Source organism: Hemitrygon akajei, chromosome 27 (assembly GCF_048418815.1).
Source record: "Hemitrygon akajei chromosome 27, sHemAka1.3, whole genome shotgun sequence".
NCBI lineage: Eukaryota > Metazoa > Chordata > Chondrichthyes > Myliobatiformes > Dasyatidae > Hemitrygon > Hemitrygon akajei.
The window spans coordinates 8,639,854-8,661,158 of NC_133150.1; the positions used below are offsets into that span (position 1 = coordinate 8,639,854).

General features: G+C 42.5%; 1 protein-coding gene across 2 annotated transcripts in view; it reads left to right on the forward strand.

Moving 5' to 3' along the window:
- Positions 1-18,288, forward strand: part of LOC140717108 (zinc finger protein 76-like) — a 103,033-nt gene extending 84,745 nt beyond the window's left edge. For both annotated transcript variants that reach the window (XM_073030337.1, XM_073030338.1), the window contains 4 exons: positions 1,666-1,817; positions 2,217-2,381; positions 3,956-4,090; positions 17,695-18,288. In XM_073030337.1, the coding sequence (XP_072886438.1) occupies positions 1,666-1,817; positions 2,217-2,381; positions 3,956-4,090; positions 17,695-17,799 (557 nt within the window). In that variant the 3' untranslated portion in view covers positions 17,800-18,288. The remainder of the gene's footprint in view (positions 1-1,665; positions 1,818-2,216; positions 2,382-3,955; positions 4,091-17,694) is intronic.
- The last annotated feature ends 3,017 nt before the right edge of the window (positions 18,289-21,305 follow it).

Below are 21,305 nucleotides of genomic sequence, written 5' to 3' on the forward strand. Positions count from 1 at the left end.
ACCGGTACTTGGATCTGATGAGGGATTGTCAGTGTTAGGAGTGTAGTGGTGCAGCAGTCTTGTAGCTCCAGTCTACCAGTTTCATTACCGATCTCTGGTGCTCATCTGGAGTGAGTTTTCACTGTACAGCTGCCACAAGACAACAGATTTCACAAAATCTGATTGGACAAAACAGTGATAATAAACCTGACTCTGATCCTGAATATTCTCCACTTTCCTACATGAGTCTCCTGCAGATGCTTCCATATATGTTAGGTGTGGGTGTTAATAAGTTAATTGGCCACTGTATGTGTCTCTTGTCTAGGTGAGTAGTAGAATTTGGAGGGATCAATTGGAATTTGAGGAGAATAAATTGGGGTTAGTGTAGGATTAGTGTGAATGGGTACATGGTCAGTGTAGATTTGGTGGGCCAACACCATGGTCCTGAAAAAACATTGTTTCATTTTTACTAGGTACTGTAGCAGCAGTACAGTCAAAATGACAATAAAAAATGACTTGACTTGACAAAGAACATGTTTCTTTGTTCTATAATGTGTTTGAAGGATTATACCTTGTCTGTGATAACAGTGAATGGCTGTACATAAGTGTGCTGTAAGGCTTTTGAAATTGTTTAGAAAGTGTAATCATTTCCAGGCTTGAGGCACCAAGTGGTGTTGTGGATAAAATTCCACCTTTCTTGCAGGCACATGCATGCACAACAGAGACGGAGAGATGGGGAAAAGGCCAGGAGAGTTGGGAAAGAGATAAACAGTTCAACATGGAAAAGCTTTGGAGATCAGTCATGGAGGTTGCAGAGGCTGCCAGAAATCTGGGATCATGAGACATTGCCCAAGAAATTGAAAGTATAGAGAGATGTAAATCCTAGGGATTTGCACACTTGTATTTTCAGAAATTTTCAACAAGGCATTGCACATAATTGAAAGAGAGATTGAAGAATAGACTTCTATGTTGTTTAAAACTGATGACCTTCAAAGCGGAAAGTTGATATTAATAGAAGTGGTCCTGCATGGTGTTGTTTCTGGGATCAGGTTAGGACTGCTGCTATTCATTACCTTCACTGTTTTAGATAATATGGATGGCATAATTTCAGATCCGGCTTAAGGAAGATGCAATGGGAAATGAACCTGCAGCTGGCAGTTATCATTTAATGGAATCAAATGTGATGTAGTGTAATGTCATGTGTAAGGCTAATGTTGGCCAGGTAAATCACACATAGGGCAAATCTGTAGAGCATAACAGAGAAGAATAACAATGCTGAGAAGTCTTTTGAAGAAAAGGTGAAAATTATCCATTTTAAAGCTAATATAACTAATTTGCTTAGTACCAGCCCCTAGTTATGTCTCGTCTAAGATAATGATGTTGGGTCCTCGGTCATTTCTAATAAAATATTGTACTCAGCTCCTGAAATTTGGTTCCATTCAAATAAAAAGATCAAACTCTGTGAAGGAAAATGAAAGTATCTGATCAAATATATAAAATTTACATTCTTTAGTGTAGACACACATCTCAATTGGCATGGACAAGTCAGGCCAAAGAGTTTGTTTCCATGCTCGATGGCTCTAGCCATGATCTTTAAGTACATGTTTTGAATGTATGCCCTCATGAGATGTGCTTTATTTGGATTTGTGCTGAATGTCGCTCTAATCCTGTATATTTCATTCTTAGCCACTGTTGTAGAACCTCCTTTGAAAAGGTCGCGTATTGCATACCTGTCGGGTGTGGAAGGTGATGGTGGAATTCCTACCCAGGTTACCATGGTAACCCAGGATGGTTTGGGATCTCAGGTAGCACTTATATCACAGGATGGAACTCAGCAGGTAGGAGAAAGCTTTCAGCTTTAATATCACAAACAAGAGAAAATATGCAGATGCTGGAAATCCAAGCAACACACACAAATGCTGGAGGAACTCAGCAGGTCAGAAGGGACTTGGCCTGAAATGTCGATTGTACTCTTTCCCATAAATGCTGCCTGACTTGCTGAGTTCCTCCAGCATTTTGTGTGTGTTAGTAGATTAATTTGTCATAATCAATATGGAAGACAAATGAATTTTTAAATACCCTTTCTGTTGTTATCAATCCTCTGAATACCCAGTGATTAATCCTACTTTATGGAATCATTGTAAACCCATTTGTTTTTTTTTTTATTTGGATTTTTTTTATTACTATACAGTAACCAATCCCAGATTTTCCTAAAAGAATAACATTGTTAATTGCAGGTTAGTCTATCGCATGAAGACTTGCAGGCTCTGGGAACAGCTATCACCATGGTAACTCAGGATGGTACTACAATTGCTGTACCCACACATGAAGGTGACCTCACAGGATCACCAGGTGCTCATACAGTTACCATGGTGACAGCAGATGGTACTGAAACACAGCAGGTATGTCATCCATTACATCATCCATTAAAATACTGATAATCAAAAATGTTCAAAATATATTTTGTAATTAAATACATCATCAACAATAATTCCTAATACTGTCCCTGGAGCTGCTTGATTCCACTCCTGTGTCAATTTGTCTGTTGCTGAAATAATCATTCACCTTTCTTACTTCCAGGCTTGCCAATTCCAATGCTTCCTAGTTTGAATGTTTCTTTCAATTCTTTGTAAACTTGAAATCATCAATAACTTGCAGCATCCCATGAACTTGTCCACTTGGTCCTTCCTGTTAAACAACCACTTGATTTTAATATTCTTAATCCAAACAAAGTGCTGGAGATACTCAGCAGATCAGCCAGGATCTGTGGTGAGAGAAATATAGTCAGTATTTTAAGTTAACAACTCACCAAGAGAATTACTTTTGCCCTTGTTTTCAGATTCTTCTATGGTCTTGTCCCCTTGTATCTCTGAATACACCTCAAAGGGTACAATCCTCAAAAATATGAGCTCACCTCTATTTGTAGTCTTTAGGTCGTCCTCAGATTTATTCACTGCTGTGGAGGCTGTGCCTTTAGGTAATAAAGCCCTAAGTTCTGAAATTTCTTCTCTCTATACTTTCAACATTTTTCTTTCCTGTTTTGCAACATTCACTAGAAACTTTCAACTTCATTTTTTGCTTAATGTGCTTCTACTTTTTTCCCCATTAGAGTTGAAAAAATTGTCAATATTTATAATCAATTTAAAAACTTCAAATGATTTTGGATTAACATTTTAGTGAAGCAACATGAAAGCAAAAACATGTTGATACAAAGAAATTTTACAGAAAGTTGTATGAAAGGGATTGTCACTAATGTTAGTCTCAGAAAGATTTAACTTCTTAGAATCAAAATAATTTGTTGCTAACAGATTTGTAATTTTCTAAATTGTCATTAACATTTAAATTAGCAAAATAATGTATCAGCAGGAAAAGGTATTGCTATTTTCCTCAGAAGGCTCAATACCAATTGCCAGAGTTGCAGGATTGCAGAATTGCAGGATAGCTCAACCCAGGTTAGGGTCCTACTATCAAATTGACCCCAGTGTTAAATTTTTCCCATGTCTGACCTGACATGCAAAATGGGAGGAGTGCACTGTTGATAGAACAAATGAGTGGTTCACTCTACATCTGGGTGGGAATAGCTGGTGGATTTTCTGGTGAAAACTCTTTGTCCTACCGTTAGCAAAGAGGTTTAAAGGTGTTGCGATCGAATGATAAGGAACATTACCTAAACTAAATAGGGGTATTTCATGCTCAGCTCTTACAGCACTGACATGCTATTCGTGGATAGCACTGCATGCTTATTTGCTGTACTGCTTAAATAAATAAATACATAAATAAGGAAAGAAGTATGGGAGTGAACCCAGGAAGGACAATGTCACAACACAATATTTTCCTCTTTACATATTAATTATTTATAATTGGTTTTAAGATTCTACAATAAAATTCTACAAGATGAAATGAAACTAGTGGTTTGATAATGTTTATATATAAGCCAGCCTGCACTTACTTTCATTTTTAAACTTTGTTTTGCCAGGTTGCCATAGTGACATCAGATGGGATGGTAACCGGAGACTCGGCTTTGGCAGCTCTTCATGCGGCAGAAGTGGTGCAGCACCATCAGCAGGTAGCATTAGTAGCTACTGCCAATGGCACCCAGATAGCAGTACAGGTGGGTAACTTCAATGTTTCAACCTGGATGTGGTTTCTGTATTCAAGACCAAAAACACATGTGGGGAAAAAAAACAAATAAAGGCTTTGGAAGCTTATTTTATCCAGTTAGTTCATTGCTGAGGCCATGTATTTTTAGTACTGTTGTGATGCTCTCCAAGGTTTTGCCTTTGTTCGACTGTGTTTGTTCATATTTAATAGGAAAGTTCCAAGAAAAGTTTGTTCCTTCACCCCAGGACTAATGGTGACTGATGTTAGAGCATAGAGCAGTACAGGCTCTTCGGCCCCTAAAGTTGTGCCGACCTTTTAACCTACTCTAAGATCAATCTAACTCTTCTCTCCCACCTTTTAACCTACTCCAAGATCAATCTAACTCTTCCCTCCCACCTTTTAACCTACTCCAAGATCAATCTAACTCTTCCCTCCCACCTTTTAACCTACTCCAAGATCAATCTAACTCTTCCCTCCCACCTTTTAACCTACTCCAAGATCAATCTAACTCTTCCCTCCCACCTTTTAACCTACTCCAAGATCAATCTAACTCTTCCCTCCCACCTTTTAACCTACTCCAAGATCAATCTAACTCTTCCCTCCCACCTTTTAACCTACTCCAAGATCAATCTAACTCTTCCCTCCCACCTTTTAACCTACTCCAAGATCAATCTAACTCTTCCCTCCCACCTTTTAACCTACTCCAAGATCAATCTAACTCTTCCCTCCCACCTTTTAACCTACTCCAAGATCAATCTAACTCTTCCCTCCCACCTTTTAACCTACTCCAAGATCAATCTAACTCTTCCCTCCCACCTTTTAACCTACTCCAAGATCAATCTAACTCTTCCCTCCCACCTTTTAACCTACTCCAAGATCAATCTAACTCTTCCCTCCCACCTATTAACCTACTCCAAGATCAATCTAACTCTTCCCTCCCACCTTTTAACCTACTCCAAGATCAATCTAACTCTTCCCTCCCACCTTTTAACCTACTCCAAGATCAATCTAACTCTTCCCTCCCACCTTTTAACCTACTCCAAGATCAATCTAACTCTTCCCTCCCACCTTTTAACCTACTCCAAGATCAATCTAACTCTTCCCTCCCACCTTTTAACCTACTCCAAGATCAATCTAACTCTTCCCTCCCACCTTTTAACCTACTCCAAGATCAATCTAACTCTTCCCTCCCACCTTTTAACCTACTCCAAGATCAATCTAACTCTTCCCTCCCACCTTTTAACCTACTCCAAGATCAATCTAACTCTTCCCTCCCACCTTTTAACCTACTCCAAGATCAATCTAACTCTTCCCTCCCACCTTTTAACCTACTCCAAGATCAATCTAACTCTTCCCTCCCACCTTTTAACCTACTCCAAGATCAATCTAACTCTTCCCTCCCACCTATTAACCTACTCCAAGATCAATCTAACTCTTCTCTCCCACTTAGCCCACCACTTTCTTTCATCCTGTGCCTATCTAAGAGTCTCTTAAATGTGCCTAATGTGTCTGTCTCTACCACCACCACTGGCAGTGCGTTCCTTGCACTTACCACTCTTGGTGTTAAACAAACCTACTCCTGATATCTCCCCTATACTCCCTCCAGTTCCTTAAAACGATGCCTTCTTGTATTATCCATTGGCACCCTGAGAAAAGGTGCTGGGCACCCACTCTATCTATGCCTCTTATCATCTTACGCAGCTCTGTCAGGTCACCTCTCATCCTCTAATGCTTTAAAGAGAAAAGCCCCATCTTGCTGAACCTCTCCTCATAGGACATGCGTTCTCTAAACCAGGCAGCACTGAGATAAATGTCCTCTGCACTCTAAAGTCTCCACAGCTTTTCTGTAATGAGGCAATCGGAACTGAACTACCTTAAGTGTGGTTTTATAGAACTGCAACATTACCTCATGGCTCTTGAACAAGTCCCCCAACTAATGAAGGCTAACACACGATACACCTCTTAAAAACCCTATCAACTTGTGTGGCATCTTTAAGGGATCTTTGCTGTGGATGCCTCTGTCCTTCCACACTGCTAAGAATCCTGTCATTAACCCTGTACTCTGCTTTCAGATTCCACCTTCCACATGTATTTCTTTACAATTTTTGAGATTGAACTCCATCTACCACTTCTTAGCCCAGCTCTGCATCCTGTCCTAGAGTCATTCTACCATAGGAAAGTGCGCACGGAAACAGGCCTTTCGGCCCATCTAGTCCACGCTGAACCATTTAAGCTGCCTACTCCCATTGACCTGCATTGGGACCATAGCCCTCCTTATCCTTACCGTCTATGTATCTATCCAAACTTCTCTTTAGCATTGAAATTGATCTTGCATGCACCTTGTGCTGGCAGCTCGTTCCACATACTCACAACCCTCATGTTCCCCTTAAGCTTTTCACCTTTCACCCACTGTTTGTAGTTCCACCCAACCTCAATGCTAGCATTTACCCTGTTTATATCCCTCATAATTTTATATACCTCTATCAATTTTCCTCTCAGTCTTCTACATTCCAAAGAATACAGTCCGAACCTATTCAATCTTCCCTTATAACTCAGGTCCTTCAGACCTGGCAGCATCCTTGTAAATTTTCTCCGTACTCTTTCGATCTTATTTACATCTGTTCTGTAGATAGGTGACCAAAACTGCATGCAAATTCTAAATTAGGCCTCACCAATGTCTTATACAACTTCAATATAAAATCCCATCTCCTGTACTTAGTACTTAGATTTACAAATTCCAACCTGAATTCCCACATTGCTTTGTTCTACCACACTCCTCAGTGCCCTACCATTCACTGTGTAATTCCTACCCTGGTTGGTCCTATGGAAATGTACTTGTCTGCATTAAATTCCATCTGCCATTTTTCCAGCTGGTCCAGATTTCACTACAAGGTATAATAGTCTTCCTCACTGTCCACTGCATTCCCAACCTTGCTGTCGTCCGCAAATTTGCTGATCCAGTTAACCACATTATCACTGAGATCATTGATATAGTTGACAAACAGCAAAGGACACAGCACCAATCCCTGCGACACACCACTAGTCACAGGCCTCCAGTCAGAGAGGCAACCCTCTACTACCACTGTTATGCTTCTCCCACAAAGCCAATGTCTAATCCAATTTACTACCTCATTGTGAATGTTGAGTGACAACCTTCTTGACCAGCTTCCAATGTGGGACCTTGTCAAATGCCTTGCTGAAGTCCATCTAGACAACATCCACTGCCTTGCCTTCATCAACTTGCCTGATAACTTCATTGAAAAACTCTATAAGATTGGTTAGGCACAAACTATCACGCACAAAGCCATGCTGACTGTTCTTAATCAGACCCTGTCTATCCAAATACTTATATATCCAGTCCCTCAGAATACCTTCCAATAACTTTCCCGCTACTGATGTCAGGCTCACCGGGCTATAATTTCCTGGTTTATTTTTAGAGCCTAGGGCTCCAGCAATTTCCTGGTGCCATTCAGGGCCCTAAACAATCCTTCTAGGTGAGACGACACTTCACCTGTGAGTCTGTTAGGGTCATTTATGGTGTGTGGTGCACCGTGTGTGGCCTCCCGTATACTGGTGAGACTTGACGTAGATTGGGAGACCGCTTTGCTGAGCATCTACGCTCCGTCCACCAGAACAGTCACCGTCCCAGTGGTCACCCATTTAATTCCACTTCCCATTTCCATTCCGATATGTCCATCCATGGCCTCCTCCATTGTTGTGATGAGGCCACACTTAGGTCAATTTCTCAGACTTCTGGTAATGCCCCCCCCTTCACATCCCCTTTTCCCTCCCTCACCTTATCTCCTTGCCCATCCATCACCCCCTTTTCTTTCTTCCATGGCCTTCTGTCTCTTTAACTAATCAACTTCACAGCTCTTTACTTCATCCCTCCCCCTCCAGGTTTCACCTATCACCGGGTGCTTTGAAGGGTTTCGGCCTGAAACGTCAACTGTACTTTTTTCCATGCCTGGCCTGCTGAGTTCCTCCAGCATTTTGTGTGTGTTGCTCAGATATCCAGCATATGCAGATTTTATCTTGTTTCTGAACCCACACAGCCAAGTTTCCTTTGATGCCATGCCTCCTCACTCTGAATGAACCTACCATGGGGAACCCTATTGAATGCTTTACTAGAATCCATATTCACCACATCCACTGTTCTATCTTCATTTTGTTTTGCCACTTCCTTGAAGAATTCAATCACTCTGTCTCTCACAAAGCCATGCTGACCATTCCAAATCACACTATGCTTCTCCAAATGCTCATTCCTGTCTCTAAGAATCCTCTCTAATAATTTGACCACCACTAATGTAAAACTCACCAGTCTATAATTCCTAGGATTATGCCTGTTACCTTTCTTGAATAAAGGAATAATATATACCATCTCCAGTCTTCTGGTACTACCCCTGTGACCAGTGAGGACGAAAAGATCATCGCCAAAGACATATCAATCTCTTCCCACATTTTACTTAGTAACCTGCGGTATATCCCATCTAGTCCCAGGAACCTATCTATCCTAATGTATTTCAAATGTTCCTACACATCTTTTTTCTTAAGCTTGACATGTTCCAGCATGTTCTACACCGACCTCACATTCCTCCAGGTTCTTCTCGCTGGTAAATACTGACACAATATATGCATTAAGGACCTCTCCTACCTCCTCCGACTCCAGGCATGTTTCCTGAGCAGCCTTATCCTCACTCTAATCATTCTCCTGTTCTACACCTATGTGTAGAATGACTTGGAATTTTCCTTAACCCTACTCGCCAAGGTTTTCTCACGTCCCCCTGTAGCTCTCCTAAGCTCCCTCCTCACTTCCTTATAAATTTCAAGAGCCTTGCTTGATCCTTCCTTTGTAAACATTCAATATGATTTTCTACTAGGTGATCCACATCTCATGGTTCCTTCACTTTCCCTGCCTCAAAGGGACAAACCTATCCAGAACCCCATGCTAGTGCTCCCTAAACAACCTCCACATTTCCATTGTGCATTTCCCTGAGAACATCTTTTCCCCGTTTACACTCCCAAATTCCTGCCCAGTAGCATCATAGTTCAATCTCCCCCAGTTAAACTTCCCTGTACTCTCTGCTCCTATCCTTGTCCAAAGGTCAGTGAGTTGTGGTCATTACCTCTGAAATGCTCACCCACTGAGAGATCTGTCACCTGATCAGGTTCAGTTCTTAGTACTAGATCCAGTTAGTTGGCCAGTCCTTGTATTGAGTCAGGAATCCTTCCTGGACACACCTAACAAATTCTGCCCCATATAAACCTTTTGCACTGAGGAGGTGCCAATCAGGGAAGTTGAAGTCACCATGATTTATTTTAAGAAACCCATGATGATTAATAATCCTGTTATTTTTGCACCTTTCTAAAATCTGCCCACTGATCTGCTTCTCAGTGTCTTTACTGCTGTTGGGAGGTCTATAGAATTCTCCCAATAGAGTCCCTGTTCCCTTCCTGTTTCTGACTTCCACATACACTGGATCCAACAAGGAGGCAGCACAGGAGCCTGAAGACACTCACTCAATGTTTCAGGAACAGCTTCTTCCCCTCCACCATCAGATTTCCAAATGGCCAATGAACCCACGTGCACTGCCTCACAACTTATTTCTTTTTTTTAACCCTCTTTTTGCACAATTAATTTAATTTTTATATATAGTTTATATTATTATGCACTGCACCCACAAAACAACAAATTTCATGACATATGCCAGTGATATTCAGTCTGCTTCTGATTCTGATCTCTACACAACATCCTCCCTTTCTGCAGCTATGATACTATCCCTAATTAGCAATGCCACTCCCCTCCTCTTTTACCTCCCTTCCAGTCCCTTTAGAACATCCAGCAGCCTCTCCTGCCCTTGTGACAGCTGAATCTCTGTAGTGGCCACAACATCGTAATTCTGTGTAATGATCCATGCTCTAAGTTTATCACCCTTCTTCCTGATACTTTGCGCATTAAAGTAGACATATTTTAACCCATCCAACTGACTGTATTAATTCCCTATCCACTTCCTCAGAGTCTGTCTATATGCTGCATCTACCTTTACACCAAGTGCTCCATCCTCCGGCTTACCTCTCTGGTTCTCATCCCCCTGCAGCTTACTTTGAACCATCCCCAGCTGCTCTCCCACACCTGCACACGGGGTATTGGTCCCTTTCATGTTCAGATGTAACCCATCCCTTCTGTCCAGGCAATGATCCACAGCTTTGAAACCCTGTACCAATTTTTCAGCCGCACATTCACCTAGCAAATCATCCTATTCTTACTCTCACTGCCATGTAGAATAGGCAGCAATCTAGAGATTACTATCCTTGAGTTCCCGCTTTTTAGCTTCCTACCTAGCTCCCTATATTTGCTCTTCAGGACCTCATCCTTTTTGCTAGCTATGTCATTGGTATCAATATGTACAGACAGTCCCCGGGTTACGTACAAGTTCCATTCCTGAGTCCGTCTTTAAGTCGGATTTGTATGTAAGTCGAAACAAGTATTATTTACGGTATTATTTAACGTCAGTTCATCAAACGTTTGTCTTAATATATAGTATATATTTTTCCTTTCCATGCATATAAAACGTATGTACTCCAATAATTAAACCACTGTGTTGCTTAGTAATAATTGTAACTTTCATTGGGGCAGGGTCTTTCACATGCTCTATTATTCTCACTTTATCCATTATCCTTTAAAATTGTTCCGATCGTTGACTGACTGTAGCCTACTGCTTTTCCAATGACTGATAGCGTTTCACCTCTTTCCAAACGCTTTATTATTTCCACTTTATTTTCAATCGCGATCGCATCCCGTCAATGGAACAGAAACTCTGTGGGTGGAGGGTCCCGAGCTGTACCGGCTCCCGAGGTCCGCTGGGTCCTAACGACCACCGCACTGAAACAGGCTAAATGGGACAAGTGGGGGCTGTGCTGGGTTTGGGCATTTGATCCTCCACAATATTCCGCGTGGGTATTTAAACTGGAGGTGGCAGTGTTTTTTTTTACGAGGTCGAGTTGCGAGCTCGACAACAACCCGGCACGGATGGTACGGGAGTCACTGGATCGACATCAACCTGGCACGGGAGCGGACTGTCACTGGATCGAACCTCCATTCTCGAGCCCAGTGCTGATCTCACTGCACCACCATCCGACCGGAACGGGGGGTGGGGGTCAGGATGAATCTTACTAAGAAAAATTTAAGCCAAATACAAAGTTAAACACTCAACACAGTGTCAATGGCAACGACTTAAAATGGCGTACAGCTTCGCAGTCTGACTTAAAATGGCGTACGGCTTTGCAGTCCGACTTAAAATGGCGGAGGGCGTCGCAATCTGACTTAAAATGGCAGACGGCGTTCTCCTTCCTCGGTTCGCAAGTACGAGTTGTCCGTAAGTCGGACGTTTGTAACTCGGGGACTACCTGTACTGCAACTTCTGGCTACTCACCCTCCCTGTTAAGAATACTGTGGACCTGATCTGAGACATCCCTGACCCTGTCACCCGGGACGCAACATACCATCTGGGTGTCTCTTTCACGTAAACGGAATCTCGTGTCTGTTCCGTAACTATTGAATCTCCTATCACCACTGCTCTCCTCTTCCTCCCCACCCTTCCCTTTCGAGCCGCAAAGCCAAACTCAGAGCGAGAGACCTGGTCACTGACTTAGAGTTTTTGTATCAATTGATTTATGTTGACCATTGCGAGTCTGACTCTTGCATATAAGGACTAACTATTTTGAGAACATCTCAAGTATGCTTCAGTGAGATTTGATAACAAAGCCCAGTAGATGTAAGCTCCATTTGAAATTATAGTGGAGCTACATTCAAAGCCAATAGTGTTTAACAATCCGGTTGCATCATGACTCAATTGCATTCACACTCGTCGAGTTTGCTCCAAGCAGGAAAATGAAACTACATCAACTACTGTTACTACTCTGAGTTGGGTGAATGTAAGATGAGGCAAATCAATCAGAAGAGAGAAGTTATAGGGACATAAGAAATAGAACAGGAGTAGAACATCTGGCCTGTCACGCCTGCTCCACCATTCAGTAAGGTCATGGCTGCCGTGGCTGTGAACTCTGCTCCATTTACCTGCCTGTTTCCCCAGTGTTCTAATTCACCTACTCTGCAAAAGTCTGTCTAACTGTGTTTTAAGTATATTTAATATGCTCGTCTCTCCTCCTTCCCTGGGCAGAGAATTTTACAGATTCACCACTCTCTGGTATAAGCAGTTCCCTCCTCATCTCCATTCTAAATCTACTCCCTTATCTAGTGGCTCTCTCCCCCTATTCCATTCTCACCTCCCAGTAGAAACAACTTTCTTGTCTCTACCTTATCTTGCCCTTTCATGATTTTTTTTTAGATTTATTTATGATACCCTTTCACTCTTCTGAATTCCAGTGAGTTTGGTCCCAGGCAAAGTAAGGAGACCAGAACTGCATGCAGTACTTCAGATGCAGCCTCACCAGTATCATAAGACATCAGAGCAAGCGGGATGGTTATGCCACAACTGCACAGTATCCTGGACAGTTACAGCGTAATCTCCCTCTTCTTAAAAACAATCCCTCTAGAAATGAACCCCACAAAGGAGCACCAGGCCGTTTCTCCCACGCCATCACCAACCTTATTAACTCTGGGGTTCTCCCATCCACCACCACCAACCTCATAGTTCCCACATGCTGCACCTCCCATTGCTATCTCCTACCCAAGATCCACAAACCCGCTTGTCCAGGTGGACCCATTGTCTCAGCTTGTTCCTGTCCCACTTAACTCATATCAGCCTACCTCGACTCTGTTTTATCCCCTAGTTCATTCCCTTTCTGCCTACATCCCTGACACTTCACACGGTCTTGATCTTTTCAATGATTTCAATTCTCTGGCCCCCATCATCTTATTTTCACTATGGATGTCCAGTCCCTATACAGCTCCATCCCCCACCAGGAAGCCCTCAAAGCTCTCCGTTTCTTTCTGGACACCAGGCCCAACCAGTTCCTCTCCACCACCACTCTCCTCCGCCTTGTGGAACTAGTCCTCACTCTAAATAATTTCTCCTTTGGCTCCTCCCACTTCCTTCAGACAGAAAGGGTAGCGATGGGCACTCGCATGGGTCCCAGCTGTGCCAGCCACCTGGAACAGTCTGTGTTCCAAGCCTACACCGGTGACCATCCTGCACTTTTCCTACGCTACGTCAACATCTGCATTGGTGCTGCTTCCTGCACCCATGCTGAACTTATCAACTTCATCCACCTTGCCTCCAACTTCCACCCTGCCCTCAAATTCACCTGGTCCATTTCCGACACCTCCCTCCCCTTTCTCAATCTCACTGTCTCTATCTCTGGAGACAACTTATCCACGGATATCTATTGCAAACCCACATACTCTCACAGCTACCTCAACTACACCTCGTCCCAGCCTACTTCTTGTAGGCTGAGGCTTTTCATTCTAGAATGAAGGAGATGTCCTCCTTTTTCAAAGAAAGGGGCTTCCACCATCAACACTGCCCTCAACTGCATCTCTTCCATTTCACGCACGTCTGCTCTTACCCCATCTTCCCAACACCCCACTAGGCTCCGTGTTCAGCACATAATTCTCCAAAATTTCCGCCACCTCCAGCTGGACCCCACCACCAAACACATCTTTCCCTCCTCCCAACTTTCTGCTATCTGCAGGGATCACTCCCTACGTGACACCCTTGTCCATTCATCATTCCCCACTGATCTCCCTTCTGGCACTTATCCTTGCAAGCGGAACAAGTGCTACACCTGCTCCTACACCTCCTCACTACCATCCAGGGCCCTGAACAGTCCTTCCAGGTGAGGTGACACTTCACCCGTGAGTCTGTTGTGGTCGTATACTGTGTCTGGTGCTCCTAGTGTGGCCTCCTGTACATCAGTGAGACCCGACGTAGTTTGGAGATCACTTCGCCAAGCATCTACACTTCGTCCACCAGAACAAGCGGGATCTCCCTGTGGCCACCCATTTTAATTCCATTTCCTATTCACATTCCAATATGTCCATCCATGGCCTCTTCCACTGTCATGATGAGACTACACTTAGTTTGGAGGAACAACACCTTCTGTTCCATTTGGGTAGCCTCCAGCCTGATGATATGAATATTGATTTCGCAAGCTTCCAGTAATGCCCCTCAAACCCCCCCCCCCTTCTCCATTTCCCATCCCTTATTCCCTCTCTCACCTCATCTCATGCTTCTGGTGCTCCTTCCCCCTTTCTCTTTCTTCCATGGCTTTCGTCTCTTTCCCCAATCAACTTCTCAGCTCTTTACTTCATCCCTCCCCCTCCGGGTTTCACTTATCACCTTGTATTTCTCTTTCCCCTCACCCCCCACCTTTTAAATCTACTTTTCTTTTAAATTCTACTAAACCTTTTCTTTCTCCAGTCCTACTGAAGGGTTTTGGCCCAAAACGTTAACTATACGTACTTTTTTCCATAGATACTGCCTGGCCCGCTGAGTTCCTCCAGCATTTTGTGTGTGTTGAATAAAGGACAGCACTGTATTTGTCTTCTTGATAATCTGTTACACTTGCAAACCAACCTTTTGCGATCCATGCACAACTACTAAGTCCCTCTGAACAGTAGCACAGTGCAATCTTTCACCATTTAAATAATAATCTGATCTTCTATTTTTCCTTCCAAAGTGGACAGCATTGAACTCCATCTGCCATCGCTTGTCCACTCACTTAACTATATCTCTACAGACTCTCCTAACTTAACTATACCTTCCTACAGACTCTCCTAACTTAACTATACCTTCCTACAGACTTAACTTTCTCTCTCTACACGCACTCAACTTCCTTTGCATAATTTGCTTTTCCACTCAATTTAGCATATTTGGCAAACTTCGATGCACTGCACCCGGTTCCCTTTTCCAAATGGTTAATATATATTGTGAATATTTGTGGGTCCAGCACTGATCCCTGCTGCACTCTGCTCACTACTGATTCCCAAACATTTATCCAAATTCTCTGCCTTCATTTAGTTAACCAATCTCCTATCCATGCTGGTACATTATCCCAACTCCATAAACACAAGGGATTTTACACATGTTGGAATTCTTAAGCACCACACACACTGGAGGAACTCAGCAAGTCAGGCAGCGTCTGTGGAGGGGATTAAACGGTTGACGTTTTGAGCTGAGTCCTTTCATCGGGACTGAATGAAGGGCTTTGGCCCGAAACGTGATTTGTGCCTTCCCCTCCATCAATGCTGCCTGACTTGCTGATCTCCTACAACGTTTTGAGTGTGTTGAGCAGCAACTTCATGCATCCTTATCTTATGGATATGCCTTTTATGCAGCACCTTATTGAATGCTTTCTGGAAATATCCACCATCTGCCTGTCCCCCTCTAATTACGGCACTTTTTAGATTCTGGTAAACTTGTCAAACAGGGCTTGCCCTTCCTGAATCCATGCTATGCCTGCCTAATGAAACAACTTCGATCCAGATGTCTCGAAATTCTTGCCTAAGAGATAGTTTCAAGCATTTTCCTGACTAGAGACATTAATTTAACTGGGCTATGGTTACCTGCCTTTTGCCTACATGCTTTCTTAAATAGAGGTGAGACATTTACTGTCTTCCAATCTGCCAGGACTTGATCAGAGTCCAGATAATTTTGGTAAATTATCACAAACGCCTTCTCTATAACATCATTACTTCCAGTCTCCTGGAATGCTTTCCCTAAGGACCAGGAGACTTGTTTACCTTTAGGTCTGCTGGTTCTCTCGGCAATACCTCTTTAATGACAGCAATTGTATCGAAGCTCTCAACTCACACCGCATCCATAACATCTCTCTTTGACAAGTTAGATGTGCCCTTCACACAACAACAAAAATTGATATTCAAAGCGTTGGCCTTTTGTGGAATATTAATTCTCCTTTTTCACTTTTCCAAGGGATCTCTGATCACTTTAGCCACCCTTTTCTGCTTTATATGATTATAAATACTTTTACTTCTTGTTTTCAGATTTTGTGCAAATTTACTTTCATAATCTGTCTTCCATATTGCTTCCTTAGTGGTTCTGTTGCTTTTTAAGTTTTCCCAATCTTCTGGTTTCCCACTAACCTGCCAACTTTTAGTTTGATGCCTTCCTTTATTTCCCTTGTTAACCAAGACTAGCTCTCCACACCCTTATGTCCTTGCTGTTAACTGGATTCTATTTTTGTTGAGCACTGTGAAAAGTCTCTTTGTAAGTCTTCTACTGTTCTTCAACTGTTTTGCCGTATAGTCTGTGTCCCCAGTCTACAATAGCCAACTCTTCCCTCATTCAGTTGTAGTCTCCTTTGTTTAGGCATAATACACTGCTTTTAAATCAAACTATTGCATGAGAAGTTCTCATTTGTATGAGAAGTTCAATCATACTGTGATCACTCTTTCCAAGAGGATCCCTAATACAAGATTATTAATTTTACCTGTTTCGTTGTACAGAACCAGACCTAAGATAGCATGTTTCCTTGCATGTTCCTCTCTCCCCTTTGTCTCTATTTTATCCATTTCCCATTCTGGTTATCCTTTCATCCCTTCTCTTTTTCTCACCTACCTCTGCTGCCTTCCTCCTTCCATTTCTTCCATGTTCCATTCTCCCCTCCTTTCAGGAATTGATATTTTTCAGACATCCAGCACTCATTTAGTGTTTTTATTTGGATCAATTCTTTGCTAATCCTTCCACTGATGGTCTTTTCAGTTTACAAACCTTCTCGTATCTTTTGTGCATTTAAACCCTCCATCAGTGTTTGTTGCAAAGAGAAAAGCCCCATAAATCTCCTTGGGATTCTTTCTCTGGTGATATCTCTTTTTGATGTGGTGTCACAGATCTCTAGCTGAGGTCATTTTTAACATTCTGATTGCACTGCTTGGGTAATCTACACTCAGTGGCTACTTCATTAGGTGCCTCCTGTGCTTATAAAGTGATCACTAGGTGTTTCTGCTTCTGTAGCCCATTCACTTCAAGTTCGACGTGTCGTTCTTTCAGAGAAACTCTTTGGCACACCACGGTTGTAACGTGTGGTTATTTGAGTTACTGTCGCCTTCCTGTCAGCTTGAACCAGTCTGGCCATTCTCCTCTGACCTCTCACTAACAGGCACTTTCACCCACAGGACTGCCACTCACTGGATGTTTTTGTTCTTCACACCATTCCCTGTAAACTCTAGAGACAGTCGGGCAGGAAAATCCCAAGAGATCAGCGGTTTCTGAGATAATCAAATCATCCCGTCTGGCACCAACAATTATTTCACTGTCAAAACCACTTGGGTCGCATTACTTCCCCGTTCTGATGTTTCATCTCAATCCTTTGACCATGTCTGCATGCTTTTATGCATTGTTGCTACATGATTGGTTGATTAGATAGTTGCATGAATGTGCAGATGTGCAGCTGTTCCTAATAAAGTGACCACTGAGTGTATGTGTTGCTACCTAGTCTTGTCCAGTAAAATCTTGGGGGCCAAACACAAGCTACTAACATGTTAAATCAGTCTATTCGTAGGAATAATAATTTGCTGTGTCTATCATCACTTTGGTTGTGATTTTAAACAGTATGGTACTATTTAAATCACCAGAAACTAACTCCCTTATCTCACCTGATTTTTGTGATCATCCTGTCTTTCTTTGTCTCTAGCTGGAGGAACAGCAGACTTTGGAGGAAGCTATTGGCATGGCAACAGCAGCAATTCAACATGAGGGAATTACACAAGATACAGTGATGACTGATAATGGCCAATAGCAGTGAGGACCAGGAAACAAGTGCCACACACAGGAACGTACAAACTGTGATTTGGTATCTAGTCTTGTCCAGTAAAATCCTGGGAGCCAAACATAAACTACTCACAGACTATATCAGTCTATTCTCAGGACTAATAATTTACTGTGCGTACGTTGATCTCAACTCAGGTGATTTTACACAATATGGTAAGGGTTTTATGATCTAAAGGAATTTTAGAGCTGCTGTGCTGACTGATAAGCTTTCAGATTCACTTGTACAGTATAAAGTATAGTTTTATTGAAATTTCCATAGTTTTGCTTTTTATTGAAGATAAAATGTTTACTGAAACTGGTGTAGGGTTGGTTTCCATGCAAAGTTGGGACTGGCATCAGGCTGGACCTAGTAATGGCAATCAGTGACATTTTTGGAATGTGTACGCTGCATTTTGAAATCTAAGATGATGCTATATGAATCTGTATATGTGTAAATGAAAATAAATTTCAAAAACTGCTTTGTTGTTGCTTATAATTTAAATGTTGGTTTTTAACCATGTGTTAAGTAACATGTAGTGAATTGTTATTGGCTTTGATTAGATATCTGCTGCTATAAGTTCTCATTCATTAAATTTTCTTGCCTGTAATAATGCCATTGTCCACACCAGTGTGCCAATTCTAGCAGTAGGGTTTTGGTGACTCAGAAGTCTTTGTTTTGCATGAATTGCACCCACACTTCTGATGTACAATCAGGAAACGATTAAATCACCAATCAAGGGCACATCTGCTTGAAGGGCAAGTTGCCATTGTGTAAGAAAAGGTGTTGGACCAGTGCTTACACATCTTCAAAGTTATTGCCGTGAGCTAAAAGAAATGAGATGCAACCTCTTGTGCTAAAGTCAAAAGGGATAAAAACAATAGACCACAATTGACCATTGCAGATTATCTGTGAAATGCTTTTGCAAGACAAGCGAACACAAGAGATTCTACAGATGCTGGAAATACAAAGCAACACACACACAAAATTCAGCAGGTCAGGCAGCATCTATAGAAATGAATAAACAGTTGATGTTTCAGGATTGGAAAGAAAGGGGGAAGAAGCCAGAATGAAAAAGTGGGGGAGAGGGAAAGGAGAACAAGGTAGAAGACGATGGTTGAAGCAAGGTTGGTGGGAGCAGGGAGATGAAGAAGGAAGCTGGGAGGCTATAGGTGGCAAAGTCGAAGGGCCGAAGAAGGAATCTGATAGGAGAGGAGAGTGGGCCATGGGAGAAAGGGGAGGCAACAGGGGTGGGTGATAGGCAGGAGAGGAGAAGAGGAAAGAGGCCAGAGTGGGGAATAGAGGGAAAGGGGAAGAGAAAATCTACCAGAGGTTGGTGAAATTGATGTTTAGGCCATCAGGCTAGAGGCTACCCGGACCAAATATGAGGTGCTACTCCTCCAACTAAGAGTGGCCTAATCATGGCAAAAGAGGAGGCCATGGACTGACATGTCAGAATGGAAATCAGGTTAAGAATTAAAATGGTTGGCCAGAAAGTTCCACTTCTTGAGTATGGAGTGGAGGTGCTCGACAAACTGGTTCCCCAATTTTTTATCAGTTCTCACCACTGTAGAGGAGGCTGCATTGGAAACTCCAGATACAGTAGACAGCCCCAACAGATTCACAGGTGAAGTGTTGGCTCACCTGGAATGGACTTGAGGGAGGAAGTGAATGGACAGGTGCACCATTTTTCTCGCCTGCAGGGGTATGTGCTAGGGAAGGAGATTAGTGGGGAGGGATGAATGGACAAGGGAATCAGAGCGAGCGATCCCTCAAGAAAGTGCAGAGTGGTGAGGAGATAAAGATGTGCTTAGTGATAGGGTCCGATTGAAGATGGCGGAAGTTGTGGAGAATGATATGTTGGATGCAGAGTCTCATGAGATGATAGGTAATATCTGTATATAAACAAGTAGGGAAATAATTTCCAGAAGGGAGCATTCTGGAAATGAAAGGGAAGGACCATTTCAGTTTGGGTTTTTTATTACACTTTATCTTAATGTGAAAATAAATGTTTTAGAATGTCTGTAGAGAACTTCAATAAAGAAGCCATTTTTCTGTTTTTCATAGCCAGATGGTTATGTCTGTATATTCACGAGATATTGTGGAAGATGGGAAATTATTCTGAGAATTGTTCATAGTTGGATAAAATAAGTGATTATGCTAACCAAAATGTCACAGCAAGTTGACCAGTTCTTGAGAAGTGGTTATTGCAGCATCGAACTGGTACAAACCTTCAGCTGCACAAAGGAAAATGTTAATTTTGAACCTGAGTCATTTTGCAACAGACAGGAAAAACATGCCCTCAGTCCTCACATCATATACCTATACTTCATTAAAATCAGGATTAGGGAGACTTCCGGTAAGATGGCGATTGTTTAGCTGCTCCGAACTTTTGTTCCGTTACTGTCGCTATCTTTGCACTAAATGTCTCCATTTTTTAAACCTTAGTTAGGAATTATTTCGGTATCTCTTACTTGCCTGTGAATATATCTAACTTACAATGTCTAGCAAGAGTTCTAAACCCGGGAGAAAAGAAGCTATGACCCCGTCGGACGAGACGATGGTTGCGCTTGGAAAGCTCCGAGACAAAATCTTAAAGGAATTTAAAACCACTTTCAAACAGAAGACAAACTGGATCGGATCAACGATAAAGTGGACAAACATGCTGAACACTTATCTCGCATCGATTCGACTTCTGAAGATTTAGAAAGTCGTGTTCGATACTTGGAGACTCTCTGTTCCAGCTTAGAGGAAAAATCTAACAAACTTCTTTCCAAAATGGTGGATCTCGAAAATCGCAACAGACGCTGTAATATCAGAATTCTTGGATTGCCAGAGGCGACCGAAAAGGGATCAACCGTGAAGTTTTTCACCGAGTTTCTCTGTGAGATATTCGGGAAAGATTTGCTTCCGAAGTCGCCCGAGCTTGAACGGGCACACAGAGTTTACGTTCCCCCCGGAATTCTGGGCTCCCGCCCGCGACCAGTAATCTTGTGTTTCCATCAATACCAGGTAAAACACAGTCTGATTGTGGAGGCGCGTCGCAGGGGGTCTTTTCCTTTCCAGGATACAACCATTCGCTTTGTGGAGGATTTTGCACCCCAGACCTTAAAGATGCACGCTGAGTTTAAAGGCGCAATGAAAGTGCTTTTTGATCGTGGTTTCAAATCTTCCCTTCTTAACCCTGCCGATCTACGAATCAAGCTTAATACCGGGAAATACAAGTGGTTCAAATCAGCGAAGGAAGCTGAAGCGTTTGTGGCGAGTCTTCCGGCTATCCAGTCATCTTCGGAACCCGATTGGATCTCCTAAAATGGTGGATAAGTACTCCTCGTAGTAGAATTACTTTTTCTGGACTCGGAATTCACCTGAATCACTCAGACATTATTCATTGAAACTTTAAGGGCTGTTGACAATCTCTCCCAGGATTTGGTGTGTGTGTAATCTATTTTTATTCTTGTATAACTTTACCTACAGAGTTCTACAACTAACTAACT